The sequence below is a fragment of the Phascolarctos cinereus genome, unplaced genomic scaffold (assembly GCF_003287225.1).
Source record: "Phascolarctos cinereus isolate Bilbo 61053 unplaced genomic scaffold, phaCin_HiC Scaffold_9;HRSCAF=440, whole genome shotgun sequence".
Classification (NCBI taxonomy): Eukaryota; Metazoa; Chordata; class Mammalia; order Diprotodontia; family Phascolarctidae; genus Phascolarctos; species Phascolarctos cinereus.
Window position 1 is genome coordinate 91,043,607 of NW_027556402.1, and position 16,493 is coordinate 91,060,099.

The 16,493-nt window shown below is 38.1% G+C and overlaps 2 protein-coding genes across 17 annotated transcripts in view; one reads left to right on the forward strand and one right to left on the reverse strand.

Annotated features, from left to right (window-relative positions):
• NPY5R (neuropeptide Y receptor Y5) overlaps window positions 1-16,493 on the reverse strand; it is a 182,801-nt gene that overhangs the window by 16,411 nt on the left and 149,897 nt on the right. For 15 of the 16 annotated variants that reach the window (XM_078148968.1, XM_078148967.1, XM_078148976.1 and 12 more), the window contains 2 exons: window positions 7,545-8,794; window positions 1,374-1,450 (listed from right to left, as the gene is read on the reverse strand). In XM_078148968.1, the coding sequence (XP_078005094.1) occupies window positions 1,374-1,392 (19 nt within the window). In that variant the 5' untranslated portion in view covers window positions 1,393-1,450; window positions 7,545-8,794. The remainder of the gene's footprint in view (window positions 1-1,373; window positions 1,451-7,544; window positions 8,795-16,493) is intronic. The other variant, XM_078148966.1, reaches the window with a different exon arrangement.
• Window positions 9,151-14,438, forward strand: NPY1R (neuropeptide Y receptor Y1). Its single transcript, XM_020969694.2, has 6 exons — window positions 9,151-9,241; window positions 9,440-9,521; window positions 10,095-10,191; window positions 11,019-11,157; window positions 11,761-12,564; window positions 12,685-14,438. The coding sequence occupies exons 5-6, from the start codon at window positions 11,869-11,871 to the stop codon at window positions 13,129-13,131; spliced, it is 1,143 nt and encodes a 380-aa protein (XP_020825353.1). The 5' UTR covers window positions 9,151-9,241; window positions 9,440-9,521; window positions 10,095-10,191; window positions 11,019-11,157; window positions 11,761-11,868; the 3' UTR covers window positions 13,132-14,438.

A 16,493-nucleotide genomic window follows, 5' to 3' on the forward strand; every position in this document is an offset into this window, starting at 1 on the left:
GAAAGAGGAGAAGAGGGGGGAGGAGGAGGGAGGGGGAGGAGGGGAAAGACGCACGATTTGGAAAGGTGTCTCTGCGGGCGCGATCTTGCTGCCCTGCCTGGGACCCCCAGGGACCCTCTGCGGGGGCACCCGCTCTGCAGTAGTCACTTGCCAAATCCCAGCACCTTGCGGCCGTAGCCGCCGCGGCAGCCTCTTCCTGAAAGCCTGGGGCTCTTGTGAGGAGGCTGATGACCCAGTCGCTAAGGAGCTGATGCTCCACTTATACCGCTTATACCACTTATACACCTCACAGGGTGCTTTTGGGTAAGGGGAGTTCAAGCCCTTCAGGTGGTCACCTCTCTAGGGCGACCTGCACAGCACACAGCGATTGCCTCTGCATCGCCGCGCCAGGTAGTTCAGCTAACCTAACTTTTCGGGGAGCTTGCATTAGGGTCTGTTGTGTGTCCCCACAAGCCCCACTGCTGCCCCAGTGTCTGCATAGGACACCCTCATCTACTCGCCAAGACGGGATTCCCTAGTGCCTTTAGGCATCGAGAGCGAACGCTCGTGATGCAGACATTTTCTCTTAGTTTTCAAAGCGCATCAGTAGCAGGACACCGCTTTCTCATCTAAGCAACAGGGGTCTGGCTAGAACACGCTGGGGCGGGAGGCGGGGGTGCATAAGTCATGCTTTGGTGAGGGTCCCGGGTCAGCGAATTGTTCGCAGGTCCCTCACACTAGCGCAGTCGCGCAGAAAGTGCCTACAAGGTGGAATGGAAGCTTGCCGGGACTATTTCCAAGTGCAAGTTTCAGAGTAGGAAAGCCGGCACAAAGGAAAAGTACCAAAAAAAAAATGTAATTGGGGGTTTCGCAGGAGTCGGCCAGCTTTGAAAACGTTTGCCTCGGTAGGGGTTAGCTGTTGTGGCGAGTCACGACTTGGCCGGGACTTTGAAATAATGTTAATGTGCGTCAGTGCGCAAAATGAGGAGAGGGGTCTCGGGTGGGTATCCCAGAACCACAGGATTTATAGTTGTAAAGGAGACTGGAGATCTTCTCTTCTATACTGCATTCTACACTTGAGAAAACTGAGGCCAGGGAAGCGAAGTGACTTGATGCCGTCCCCCAGGCAGCGGGCGTCAGAGTGTGACGACCCCTAGTTCCAATGAGAAAGTGTGGCTTGTTTTCCCCGTTAACTTTTACTAAGAGGTGCTATGTGGTACTTAAGTTCTGAAGCAAGCTATACACCGTACGCATACACCATGTGTATGTAACCTCGGATAGGGAGGTCATGCTGGCATGCTGTCAACCCCGGGAGAAATTTCCCCTGGGGAAAAATGCAAAGTACAAAACCTTCCTTGGGGGCAATACAAACTGCTGCGGCAAAGCGTTCTTACCGAAGAGTCGTCGCAGCATAAGGAGTCTCTTGTTACTTGGTTAAGTGGTTACCATTCCCCAGGTCATCTGTGGGGACCTGTCAGATAAACCATGTAGAAAAATCCAACTTTATGACTTGATATCTGATCAAACCAAAGATGTGGGAGTGAACTTTAAAACACCACTGCGTGACGCTCCCCCCCCTTTTTATAAAGTTGTTTTTTCTTCTACTCAGCCCCCTGTCTCCCACAGTCTTAGCAGTCATAGATCAGAATTGGCAATGAGAGCAAGGATTGGTGGGCTGACATTGATAAAACCACCTGCAGAATCAGTGCACGAAATGTATGAGAAGAGAAACAGAGCACCGGTAGTCTCTCACTGTATTATACCGGATTCAGCTTGCAGTCTTTTGCCTATCCCTGGTCTCAGTATACTGCTTTCCCTTTCATAAAGATTTTTCTTTTTTTTGGTCTGGAATCTAATTGAAAATCTTTATGTCTTCCTCCCCTCCAAAATATCTTCGTATGTAACAACAAATAACTTTAACATCCATTTGGAATTTTTTTTAATCCCAGTAACATTATGATGAATAAATTTCATCATAATCACCTAAAAATACTCTCTATCATAGAAATTAGAATATTAAATCTATAAGCTAACATTCCCCCTTTCTCATGCAAGCTTTTATTTTGTTGGTATGAACCTTTAAGATAAAGCAACTGTTATTAATTAATTCAATTCAAATCAATTAATATTTATTAAGTGCCTACTATATGCCAGGCACTGTGCTAATTAGAGCATTAAAAGGAAAGGTCAACATAATGAAAATATAAATTAACTTACCCACTTTTCCCAACTCAGAAACCTATACTTTTTAATAATTGAAATGATCTAAATTGCAATTCCAAATTAAATCTTCAAATAGGCACTATAATATGGTTTGTTTATTGTACATAATGAATCAAACTGTTAAGAATTTTTTCTCAAAGAAACTTGAAATTTGTGAATTGCAAGAATATGCCAAATAACTTTTTTCTTTGCTTTTCCACCATGTTTCCTTGAGGATTGCAAGACAAACCTTCAGCATTTGTAGAATTCATTTTGGAAAAGTTTTATATAGTAAAATTCAAATGAGAGAAAAGGTGCAGAACTAATAATATTCACTTTTCTGCCCTCTATGTCCACTCAAGGCTTAGAAAATTCTTATTTGAAAAATTAAGTTGAATCCTTTTTGTCCTGCAAGAAAAAAAAAAGTAGGTAGCCCTTTTCCAGATGTTCTGATTTCTCCTGAGATAGAAAAGTAAGCTTGGAAGATCTCCTATTACCTTTGAAGGTAGCTTTAGACTCTTAAGAAAAGTAGAAAAGATTCACAGTATTTTACATGCTATTCAACAAAACATATTCAAAATTCATATCTGAATTAAATTTATAAGTAACAGGGCCCACAGCTTTTGTCAAATATTTTATTGCATTTTAACACAACTTGAAGACAGAGACAGAAAGACCCTCTTAGTTTGGGGTGATTATGTGATCAGGAACTGGACAGAAAAATATGGTACTCTGAAAATTATTTGGTAGGCTAAGAACTGTTCCTAGAGGGAAAGTCTAGAATAATGGATAATAGAAACCTGGGTTCTAATCCCAGCTTCAACACTTGCCAGCCCTATAACCTTGATAAAGTTATTTAACTTCTCAGGCTTGTTTTCTCATATGTAAAATAAAGGTTAAAAAGTCTTAGACTATTCACATAATATGAAAGGTATTTTAAAAGGCATTATATAAATTAAACTTCAACCATTGTCCAATAATTCTATAATTGCCAAATATCCTCAGTACTTAAAAAAATGAGGAAAAGGCCAATGCAATAAGTAATCAAAAGATGTTTTTTTACAAGGCATTTTGTTGTACTTACCCCTAGTAGACATGACAATTTGTCTTATAAACATATATATTTGTAACCTGTCATATATGTAATCTGTCTTATAAACACATATATGTAGCCTAGAATTTTCTTAAAGACTTTCCATCAAAAAAACCCTTATGTGCTTAGAATTATTTTTCTAAATAATCCCGTGTCAATTCTATGGATCTAACTGAGCACTATGCATGTTGCATATTAGCTTCCCCCCAAAAATAATAACCCAGAAAAAGAGAACCTGTTCACAGTCTTAATCTTTTTTTACAATACATAAAAATTAAAAGTAAAGCACCAAAGAATTCCCATATATAATTTACAAATATTTTTTATCCTGCAATCCCCTCCACAAAAGATACATTATTGGTATATATTATATAACATATACATACGTATCCATGCATGCATATGCAGTAAAAGAGATTGGGGATAGAGGAATAGTTTGTATGTATGTAATTAAGCCTTGTATTATATTACTCATATGTTTCTATATATTAATATACATGCATGTATTTCCTATCTATTTTATACAAAAGCATATCAGTATATACCTACATATATAAGATTAATCATTGTAATACTTTCTTTTCTTGAGTTTGGGATTGGCACTAGACTAGGTATTTGATGAAGAAAAAATATTACTTATTGACTTTGATTTCTATGCTTTTCCCCTTTTCTCCCTTTCTCTGCTTTTGCAAGGTATTTCTCTTAGATGAAATACAAAATTGCCTGAAAAAAAAATCCTGCTACTGAGCAACCAAAAAAAATCTATTTTTCAGATTTTTTAAATCAGTTTTCTTAGCCCATAGTTTTTCCAAGATTAATATTTGTATATGTTTTTATTCTAAAAATTTCTGCCAGACTAAAAGTAACTTAATTATTTATAAGTGGCAAGAGAATTATTTTTTCTTCCTTTTTTCTTTTTTTTTTTTTTTAGTTTTAGGTTTGATTAGAACGCTAAAAAAAAAAATCATGGGCAGAGATATCTGTTGAAAAGATAAGCTAGAGTCCAAAGCTTGATATTGTTTAAAACAATTTAAAACAATTAAAACAGAAACACATTGAGTACATATATTTACTCATATCAGGCTAAATCACATATTTAGAGCTGGAAGGGACCTTGGAAATCAACTGGTTCAGTTCCCTTACTTTGTAGTCGATTGTGCACCTAATTAAAAACGAGCAAAAGACATGGTCCCTGACTTTGAGGAGTTTCCAAGTGTCATGGGGGAACATATGAGACACATACAAAAGAAAAGCTCAAAGGAAACAGCAATGAAAATATATGTGACATATATTATATTAGAAACACAGAGGAAAATATTGCTGTAAAGACATTCAGAATGGGTCCTTGGGTAAGCAAAGCAAACAGGTCAGATTAATCTGGGATTTTGAAAAACTGTGTATATCTAGTCATAATTATATTGCATTTTTGGAGGATTAGTTTGGTACAGTGAACAGAGCATTGGGATCAAGAGATTTGAATTTGGAGTGGGATCTGACTCTTTTCCTGTTAGAAGGTGTGACCTTGGATAGATGAGTTGTCTGACCTTCCAGAATCTATGCTTCTTCTTTTGTAAATGGAGCAAATACTTGTACTTCCTACCTTGCAAGGTGGTTTTAAGGATCGTATGGGATAGGCTGAGTATTGTATAAACAATGTTTTATAAATGTAGCAAAATGCTAATTAAGATGTAGGTTTTTATTATTACTTTCTTCTTTTCATTGAACATTAAATTTGGAGTGATTACCTTGGAAGTTTCTCCCTAGTTAGTACATTATGTGGGTAAGTGTGAGATCTCCATCATAGCTAGAGGTAACTTTCTTTGCTGCTTTGCTTCAATAAGAAGGGTTAAGTGATATTTGCCTTAAACAGAAAAAAGTAGTGAAGTGGAGTAACTGGGCAGAGGTTAACTTTAGTATGTCCCAATGATACATCTAGTCTCTTTTGGGACTCTATTCTATTGGTACATAAGATAGTCCATTCCCCAATCAAGGATTAATTTCTGCATACTCTTTAAAAGGATATCCTAGGAGACAGTATCAATATATATCTGTTGAGCCTTCTTCAAGGGGATTGGCTGTAGACTAGTTATTTGAAAAAAAATCAAGTAGACTAGTTATCTGACAAAGAAAAAAAATGTGCTGAGGCTACTAAATAAACTCAAGGTCCTAATACTCTTTTGCCACCCATTCTGAAATTGAAAACAATAATTCAGGCATATAAAGAAGAGAGTAGGGGATAACCAAACATATGGTTGTGAAATATTTAGCCATATTTTTTTTCTTAAAGCAAAGCCCCCTTTCATCATTTCAACTATAAATAAAATCAACAAATATTATTTGATCTTTCATATACATGAGGGAGATGCTTTTGAGGTTGATTATGATAGCATGGGTGTGCTTGGTATATCATTTTGACTCAACTAACTGATTGATTTAGCTCTAATAAGTAAAGTTAGTTAGAAAGTCAATCAAAGCAGTTTTGACCGAAGCAACCCAATCAATTCAAGCAAAACCAGACTATAGAGACTCATCGACCATCTTCCAGTATACTGATATAGTTTCTACCATCAATAGCTTCTTCATGTGTGATTTTCACTGTGTAGGTCCCTTCACTAATCATGCTCCTATATCAAAGCCTAACATTATTGTTGTCTTTCATCTCTGCAGCAGAGATCGTCACTGAGACATTAAAAAAAAAAAGTTGAAGGGAGAAATAATAGCTGTGAGCACAGTGGCAAACTTTCAATTAAAGTGGGCACAATCTATCATCGGGGTAAATAAAAATTAGTTAGACTCTTGTCCAAGAAAGGACATTCAGACAGGTCCTGATTCAGCTTAAAAATGCCCAGGAAAAGAAATTTTCATAGAGGATAGACCAGTAGAATCTGAAGTTAACAGAAAGAGGAAAAAAAAACCTTCTTAATTAAGGCCATCAATGCCTACTTTGGCGTAATTCAGTCTAATTCTACTGTACAAGGTTTGGTGGTCAGACTTTTATAAACTTTATAAAGAAAATGCTCTCTAGGTTTATGCAGAGGTTTTAAGGAGGTTTTTTTCCCTTCCCTAGCAGACATCCAAGGAGAGGTTTTTATTCAATTTATAGCTCCACAATGTATGTTGCCATACCCTTTGGGGCTCCAGAGTCTGATGGAGGATTTACCTGAATGTTTCTTTAGTCTTAAAGAAGTGAATATTCTTGCTCTAGAAACAAAAGACCTATTTAATAGCCAGTTGCTTCAGAGCTCAAAGTTCCTTATTTATGTTAACTCTCCCATACCACCTCAAGGTATAGATATACTGTGTTATTCTGCATCCAGTTATTGAATTATTCTTATTTTGCTAATGAGAAGTCTTAGGTGACTGATCTCTCTTGAGGATCATGGAGAAAGGCAAATGGATTTCAAAATATTTCAAAAGACTAATTTTCTCAGAATATGAATAATCTTTTGTTTGAGTATATCAGTCCATTTCCACCACAGAATTTCATTCAGAGAAAATAACATTTTGGTACTGGTTGTATTGCTTCCAAAGTTTAGTGATGGAACCAATCTCTAACAGTAATACTTCATGAAAAGAGACTTATCCATTTTGTTTAGTTGTGAATGGAACTTTTAAATTAACTTTCAGTGAAATGGCAAAAAAAAGCAACACTGCAATGATTTCTCTGTGCCTCTCAACACCATGGGAATATCTAGAAATAATCACAAAACTGTCTTCTTGAACCCCAAATATTTATAGAAATATGGCAACATATATAAAAAGTTACATTCTTAGTGAATAAGTAAATTACTTTCCTTGAAACTTATACCTTAGAGCTGAAAACTACCATTGAAATATGTTTCCTTTTAATGATGGAAAGTTGGGGTAAGATTGCTTCAAAATCTAGATACTATGAGTTAAGGAAAGAAAAAAATGGAAGAGTAAAAGTTGAATATCTAGTCTTAGAAAACTTAAGGGTTCCCAAATGTGCCCTGTGTTTTTGTTAACTATGAAGGCTTTTATGGCTACAGCTAGGATTTTTTTTACCTGTTTAACCCTTGCCTGGATTTTTAAAGTTCCTGTTTTATCTCTAGATTTATGTATTTTTATACTCACATACATAATACTATTGCTGTTCTTGTACATAATCTTATTTTTCTATTGCATGAAATATTTGTCCAATTGCAAAGGCATGAGAAAGACTCTTGTGGAAATCCCCCCCCCAAAAAAACCCCATATATATGTACATGCATGCATACTCATCATTATCTACACAAAAAAATTTACTTACTGAAAATCTTCAGTACGTCAAGGATGGGAGCTTTTTCCAGGTGAGCACAAATTGAAGTTCCTCCATGCGTTATTAATGAATATCAAGAGATGCTTTGGATAAGAAAGGTCATCACCCAGAGGTCATGAACCTTCTGTTGAAGGGCCTTTATGAACTGTTAGTTAGGTAGGCTGGTCCTCCTAAGAGAGATCCAGAGTCCGGGGCTGGGACCACAAGCCTTTCTACTTTGGAAGGACCTGTCTGATTTTGCACTACACTGACTTAGTCTTTGAAGATATATATACAAGCTGTGAAACTTAGAGAGTTGTATAATTATGGACTGGGCTTAAAAAGACAAGTAGGATGTCTTAGCAATTCAAAGCTGTAAGAGTCCCATATCTCTTGGAAACTTTTTTTTTCTGGTTTGAAGATATAAGTGGAAGTTAGAGGACCACTAAAATTGGGAGGATTTTTATAATAGAGCCAGCCCTTCACTCAGAGCCTAGAACGCCACTCTGGGCTGCAGTGTCTTTATCAGTCAGCCTTCTCTGACAATTCAGTTTCTTAGCAGTTTGTTTTAGTCATCGGGCATCAGGACTTCGTTTTCGGCATGGCAGACATACATAGTTTGACTTTTGCTACTGGAATCAAGACTTGTCAAAAGCCTGCCGTGGTTGCCTCAGTGATAAGTCAGAGAGTTCTCAGGCTGCACTAGGAGGATCTTGCCGATTCAAGTGTCTTCAAAGTACAATCGGCTCGCTTCTCCTCAATACTTGGTAACTGTACACCCCAGGAGGAGCGTGTTAACCCTTCCTGCCCAGGGAGGGACCCCTTCTATTTACAGTGCTACTCCTCCCCCCAAAATAAAGCACCTATACTAAGAGACAAAATCAAGTTGGTGCCCTATCTTTACAGCTAAGAATGTGCCCTAGGGTCAATTCGGCTTTCTCGGTCTAACGGAAAGAGAGGTGATGTCCTGGATCCACTGCCCTTACTTTTCAGGGTCCGTTTTTTCTCGGCTAGGAAGTGGCGGTCACAGTGTGTGTGAACGCCTTACTGACCTTGACCGAGAGAGCCTCGGAGAGCCAAAGGCGTTTGGGGCTTGACAGCCGAGGGGAAGGACGGTATGTAGAGGTGCGATTGCAATCAAACAAATGTTATTTACTATTATCCGTCTGACAATTCCCCTGGATTTTGCGGTCGGTAAACACTCTACTATGCGCATCAAGTTGCCCAGTTCTTCATAATTTCGGCCACAAGGTGGCATCGACCTGCAAACAAAATGGAAATACAGTAGAATTGATTAAAATTATAATTTTTCTTCCCAATAATTGCCTGGCCGCCTCTGAGTCAGGGGGCTGTTGATGGTTTGTGCCCATTTCTCCTACGTGTATTCATGTATGCTCATATCTGACAACGTAGATTCTCTACTTAATTGCATTTCTTTCAGAATTCCTAGGCAACCCTCCCCCTCCCAGATATGTACTTTAAAGTGGGGTGTTTGTTGCGGGATCTTCTGGCACCACTCTGTTGGGTGCAGCATCATGCAATTCTTTGGTTAAGGAGGAGTTCAGCTTTAAGGGGGCGTTCCCAAACCTGTCCATCAATCTCCCTTAGGCTCCCGAACTGAAGAAATACCCCGGGCTCCCTACTCCCTTCTCCAGTCCTCACCATCTTCTTCTCTTGGAAAGAGCTGGACAGATCTTCTTCAAGAGGAGGTAACTCCCGTCTCCCTTCAAAAGGGATTGATGGAGATCGGGGTGGACCGGCGGGATAAGCAAAGGGGAGGAGGGGAGAGAGTAGAAGATTGGCGATCTCTAAGGAACGGCCGCGGGATAGCTAAAGTGGGATGAAGTTGGGAGTTGGGGGTCTCTTAGAGACTTAACCTAAGGGTCTATCTGCTTTATCGCTTTTAGCTACGCGTTGCCGACTCCCGGGCTCGGGGGTTCAAGACGCAGCTCTTGGTCCCGGCTGGGAGCTGAGCTGTCCAGCCTGAAGGTTTGTGCAAGTTGTTCAAAACCTCGTCTGATCTCTGGGGGGTGAGGGAGATGCGTGAGGGGCGGAAGGACTTAAGAAAACACTGCCAGGAGCGATTAAACGTGGCTCTGAGTTGGCACTTCACTTTGCCCCAATTTCTTTTTTGTTTCTTTAAGACCAGAGGGCAGCACCTCCTGATTTCTTTTGGGGAAACTGAGTCTGTGGGCCTTCCCCTAAGCAGTTTGGGTTGGGAGTGGATGGAAGGCGCTTTGGGAGCAAGTCTGGTTACCTGATATCTGTGGCTGACTTAGAGTTTTGTTGAGGAGTGTGTTGGTGTTTTCTAGAGGTTTTCTTGAAGGCTAGGGCTTCTGTCTAGCCCCATTCATCTCTACCTCACCCCACCCCACCCAGAAAAACTGTGTTCTCCTGAATGGTCCAGGTTAGAAATGGCATTAAGGATGGGATGAAAATGGTAGTGATATAAGAGGGATATTCAGCCCAGTGGAGTTCCTTCCCAGATGGGCTGGTGGGCCAGAGGTGTTTTCAGGGTTAATCTTGGCCATATAGAGAGAATTTAACTTTTCTTCTTCCCAGACCTGATACCCCTCTGATTATCCTGTTGTCACTGGTGTCATTCGTGTCATCACAGAGACCTGAGCTCTTCAGAAATAACCAGAAAACAACCTCTCAGGTGAGTTTTTACCCTTTTTTTTTTTTACCTGTTTTTACCTTTTGATGGGTGAGTGAATTATTTATGCTGAATGTATTTGTTCTTCTTTTGGATTGCTAAAGGGATCACGAAGAAAAAGAATAATGTGAGGGGTTGGGAGGCTGGCACTGTAAGAGATGTTTCCCCTTCATTTTATGGCTTGAAAATGAATTGACAAACTTATTGGCTCTGGCAAAACAATTTAATTTGTGAGGTGTGCATATAGGCAATAGGCCTGGAGTTTACAGAATCTGAGGTTCCCAGATGGAGAATTATAGTTTGTTAGATAAAGTTCAGTTGGCATTTTTTTAGTCTCCTTAAATTTCAGCTCCAAAGGATCATGACTGTCTATCTATTTGTTTTTTGCTTGCTACCATAAATACTTGTCTTTTTTGGTTGTTCATAACCAACTGTCAGCTGAGCTAGTTCTCCCTCCTACAGTGAAGTAACAGAGTATTATGTAACTAACAAAGTAGCCCCAATTTTGCACATTAATTTATTTTTGCTGTTGTTGTCTTTTCTTTTCCTAAACAAATAAATGGTGAACTGTCTAGCTTGAGTATTTATTAAAAATAGCCCCTATAAAATTCAGGATGACTTAGCAACTTGGGATTTTATTTTTTAAAAATTTTGAATTTAAATTTTAAAATTTAAAGTTTTATTTCCCAAGGCTTAATTATGTTATGAACTTTAATTGATGTAAAGTCATGGATTTTCATAGAGCTTCCCACCTCCCTCCATTTCCCCACCCTGTCCCTATTTCTCTTGCTGTTTGTTTTCTCCTAAATGTATATGTTGTTTTCTTTCAGGAAGGTGGAATATGTCCCTCCCCCTCCCACTCATTCTGCTTCTCCTGATAATTCTGTCTGAAATTATCCTGAATTGAAGATTCACCTTTAACCCAATATTAGTGTTGATTTAATCAGCCAGATGGACAAGTGCTAAACGGTATAGTATAGAAAAAATGTTCTCTTTGATATACACTTCCATTCAACACAAAAATAATTATTCACCACAGAGCATGCCACATAAACTTTCCCTTTTACTGACAAGAATCATAATAGGTAATAACATACTTTATTTCTTCCACTTTTGCCATTTTCTCCTTAAGATTTAGGATCATAAATTTAGGAAAAAGGGACTTTAGAGGTCAAACCCCCCTCACATTACAGATGAGGAAATGAAGCACCACAGAAATTTAGTGACTTGCCCAAGTTACACAGGATATAAATGGTAGAAATGGGACTTGAACCCAGATCCCAGAATCTACTGTACCAACCTCTAAAGCAACCCATACCTAATAAAACCTAACAAACAAACAAAAAGAAAAGATAGAGTTATGGCCTGTGCCAAAAAACAAAAAAACCCCACAAACAGTGTGCAAAAGGCAAACTCCTGTTTGAAAGAGTATGGGTGCAAGTACATACATGATCTTAGTTTACTTGAACACTGACTCCAAAAAAAGAAACAAAAAAGCAGAAGACATTCTTTGGCATGACTACCAAACACAGAATCAAATTAGTAACAAATGTGTACACTTTCTCTTTACAGGTTATGCAAAGTTATTGAGGAAAATGAAGAGCTCACACCCAGTTTTTGCAAACACACTTCACATGAAGATTGAACTTCTTTAAAGAAAGATAACCAATTAGCACCAAAATGAATTACACATTGTTTCCCTCTTTTTTCAATGAATCATTTCTTAACCATACAGACACCCACCCCCCATATGCACCCATTGAAGAGAATAAATGCCGTGTACCAGTAACCATGGTATTTACAATGGCATTAGCTTATGGCATTGTCATACTTCTGGGGGTCTCTGGAAATCTGGCCTTGATAGGAATCATTCTAAAGCAAAAGGAACTGAGAAATGTGACCAACATTCTGATTGTTAATCTGTCCCTTTCTGACCTTCTGGTATCATTTGTATGTCTGCCCTTCACTTTTGTCTACACATTAATGGATCACTGGATCTTTGGTGAGGCCATGTGCAAACTAAATCCTTTTGTGCAATGTGTCTCAATCACTGTCTCCATTTTCTCTCTGGTTCTCATTGCCTTGGAACGCCATCAGCTTATAGTCAACCCCCGAGGATGGAGACCATCTAATATCCATGCATTTTTAGCAGTTGCCCTGATCTGGTTCCTCTCTGTGGCTGCCTCCCTGCCTTTTGTGATTTATCAGGTGCTGACTGATGAGCCATTCCACAATGTCACTGTCCCAACCTTCAAGGACAAGTATGTTTGTTTCGATCTGTTCCCTTCTAATGTGCACAGGCTATCTTACACCACTATTCTCTTGGTGCTGCAGTACTTTGGGCCTCTGGTGTTCATTCTTGTCTGCTACCTCAAGGTAATAAACACTTTTATTTTCTTAACATTTATTTTAACCTATATTTGCCCTCAATTCCACTAAATGGGTCTTTAACCTGAGCTAGAAAACACTGGTATGTTTTTGTTTTGTTTCCTACAGATCTACATACGACTGAAGAAGAGGAATGACATGATGGACAGGATCAGAGAGAACAAGCATAGAGCCCAAGAAGCCCGGCGGATCAACGTGATGCTTTTCTCCATTGTGGTGGCCTTTGCCATCTGCTGGATGCCCCTGACCATCTTTAACACGGTGTTTGACTGGAACCACAAGTTGATCTCCATCTGCCACCACAACCTGCTGTTCCTCCTGTGCCACCTGACGGCGATGATTTCCACCTGTGTCAACCCTGTCTTCTATGGGTTCCTTAACAAGAATTTCCAGAAAGATTTGCAGGCTCTCTTTCGCTTCTGTGATTTCAGGTCCCGTAATGAAGACTACGAGACCATTGCGATGTCCACCATGAATACAGATGACTCCAAGACAGCTCATAGGCAAGCCGGTGGTGAGGCCTCCCAGGCTCCTGGGGAGGATGAAGAAGTCTGAAGAGGATCTGAAGTGGGTGAGGGTTACAGAACCCAGGTGACAGCTGTTTTAACACCAAGCACAACCTGTCACACAATTCTGTAACCCTCTCCTCCTCTAGGATGTATGGCTTTGCCTGGATTGTCTTGCTGTTTTTAGTTGTGGCTTTGATTGCAGTAAGATCAAAATGTACAGACTTTGGATTTACTTGTGTCAGCTGTTTCTATCCAAAGTCTCAATACTTACAGTTGTATAACATATTTGTGAAACAAATATAGGAATATATAAGACATAGATTACATTTACTTCAATGGAATATTTAACAAAAACTTGACTATCAGCATATATACTAATCATATACTACTTTCATTAGTGATTCTGCACCCTGTAAAGGAGAGAAGGACAGCCAAACTAAAAAGAGTCCATTGACTTTGGAACCATATAAAGTAGACTACTGCAGAGGAGATACAAAATCAGCATTCATAATGTGAAGGGTTTTTTGTTTGTTTGTTTTCAGGAGAGAGATTATTTCTTGCCAGTTCAGACTGGTCTTAGTACCCACCTAAATATCCATGACTTTAAGAGAAGATTTAATTTGCCACTAATTGATTAGAACTTGATGTAACATTGCATGTAAAAGAAAACAAAAATCATTTCTCAGCTGTTAGCCTAGAAAATTAGGACATAAACATATTAAATGGAAAGCTGTTTCCATGACTCAAGACTATTTTGGAACATGACTATAAAACCTCTTCAGAGTAATTAGAATAATATCTAAATTATTGTAACTACAAATAATATACAAGCATATACATTTGAATGGAAGATATTTCCTCCGGTAGAACCTATTTGGTATTTGCTAAAAAGCCTAGAATGTTACAAAATTATATGAAAGGGTGCCTATATTACATCGAAACATCAAATATCATGTAACACTAAGGGACAAGTAAAGGACCCCTGATACAGCAATTCAATTGAGGGTATATGATAAATAGATAACATCCATAGAAATTTATTACATCTTGCGTGCACTTATAAACAATATATTCTATTGAATGTTAAAGTGACTATGTTAACAACTGATAAGTATATATACTTAGTACATGTATATCCAACTAATATATACCTAATTTATGCATCTCTGTGTTGGAATGATTATTAAAACTAAGAAATAAAGAATCTAAGAAACTAGTACACCAAGAAACTAAGAAACATTTACTTGGGAGAACATATGTCCTAAGTTAATTCTATAGCCAACCTATGAAACATCAGAGTGTTTGGTTTGAAAACCTTGGACAGTTCTTCTAATAAAATTGGTGTTGCATTGACTAAGTAGTTTGTCTCTTTTATTCTGATGTCACTTGGGCTTTTTTTTTCCCTTTTCCCTAACTAAGGAACACAAAATTTCCTTTTTTTTTCCAGAAATATACTAATCTCACTTTCTGAAGTTTCCATAGGCCTTTATCTTTGCCAGAGTCAACTCTCTGTTTTATTATACAGCATTCAGTTTCATCCTAAACAATCTAGCCATAGTAGTTTGGAGAATTTATCCTCTTCTGCTGTAATGACTTTGGAACCTTTCTTACTCCCACAGAAAATAATTGAAGTCTGGCTAATTTGATATTAAAAACCCAGTACTGACTTAGACATGTTGATCCTGGCAGAGCATGGGAGCATTTTTCCCTACCAAAGCCTAGAATTTGAAAATACTTAATATAGTTCTAATGTAAAGTACTAATATCCTTCCTTTTCTCTGGTAACAAATTGCTAATTGAGTGCGGCACTTACAATATGGTTATTTCCTTGTCAGCTCATTTGTGGGGATGATCACTTCTAGGAATCTCATTCCTAGTTACACATTATAGGCAACTAGCTCCTTAATTTTGAACAATTAACTACCAAATACTTCTCTTTAGTTCAATGGCTGTTGATTAGCCAGCAATAAAGTCTAAGGACTTAGCAGGTTCATCAATGTACTTAGAAAAAATTAAATATGATCAACATTATTATCAGTTCATTGTTATAAGCGCACTTTAAAGTTGGAAGACATTTCATTCACAACAATCCCGTGAAGCAGGGAAGAAATAAGAACAGTGACTTACCCAAGTAAAGTGCCCTATATGTACCTTCTCGGGAGAGTGAAGATTAACTGTCTGATTTTTCATCTTTAAGTCTAGTGTTCTTTACTATACCACACTAATCATAGGTTATCAGAGGCAAAGAAGAAAATATCAAACTTCAGTAATAATCAATTACATTGGTAGTGCCTTCCCAAGTTAGAAGATTTAAATAAAAATGTTTTGGGGTATTTACATTCCTCTCACTTTAATATAATATGTCAGATGGTTTAGATGGAATGGTCACTGAAGTCCCTTATAATTTTTCAATTCTGTGATTCTATAATAATCATTACCAGCTATTCTCAGTAGATTTGAAATACATTTTTAGTGGGAAAACCTATTGTACAGTAAATGTAAAAGTGTGCTGCATTTTCTTTTATACAACTGTCCTTTACACAAATATTTGCGGACTTTAGGCAATATAGGAAAAATTAATGCAATTCATACTTTTATTGCAATAAAAGGTTGTCAAAGTAAATGTTTGTGTTTACATAAAAATAGTAAGGATCTAATTTAGGCTGACAAATGGAAAAGATTTTAAAATTAACACTGATGCTATTTTGTGCTAATGACATTTGGGGACTTTCTGAATTCGAATTGGCTTTTCATTCAACTTTCAGATGAGTGAGCAAGGCCATAGTTGTCATCCTCAGTGTAAGATGGCATTGGTTCTACATGCTTTCCTGATCCAGGCTTTCTGTCATAAGCAAGGTCGATTCTTTAATTCTTTGGAGTAGTGTCATGCCTTATTATTACAGCCCATTCTCTTTGATCCTTCTGTCCAATAGCATGCCAAAGGAACAGCCTCAGACTCATGAACTGAGATCCAGTGAGTTTAAAAAAAACTTACTGAGATTTCTCTGCATGATTTGGTCAACAATATTGCTTAAAAATATTAAGAAACATCTAGGGACTGGGACTGTTTTCCTTCCATATGATATATAGAAATAGAAAAATATAGATATTCTTTCTTTTTTGTCCATTGTGGAACTTCCATTGTGGAAACTTATTCCACAAATGCAGATAGGCAACTCCTTTTTAGAAACTGCCTGAGGTTATACAATCAGTTTATGTCAGAGGCTAGTTCATGTGAATCCTGGTTTTCCTGACTCAAAGGCTGGTTCTTTATATCCTATGCCATGCTGCCTTTTCTAACCAAAAACAATTTTCTTAACCAAAAACTATGTGATAGAATTTTGTCCTGAAATGTTCATTCTCCCAATTCCTTGCTTACAAAATTCACAGTTTGTTATTCATTTCTGA

Excerpts from the sequence above, each read along its gene's own strand:
- NPY1R (XM_020969694.2), top strand. The coding sequence starts at position 11,869 with ATGAATTACACATTGTTTCCCTCTTTTTTCAATGAATCATTTCTTAAC. Across the intron at positions 12,565-12,684 it reads TTCTTGTCTGCTACCTCAAG|ATCTACATACGACTGAAGAA; the intron begins GTAATAAACACT and ends TGTTTCCTACAG.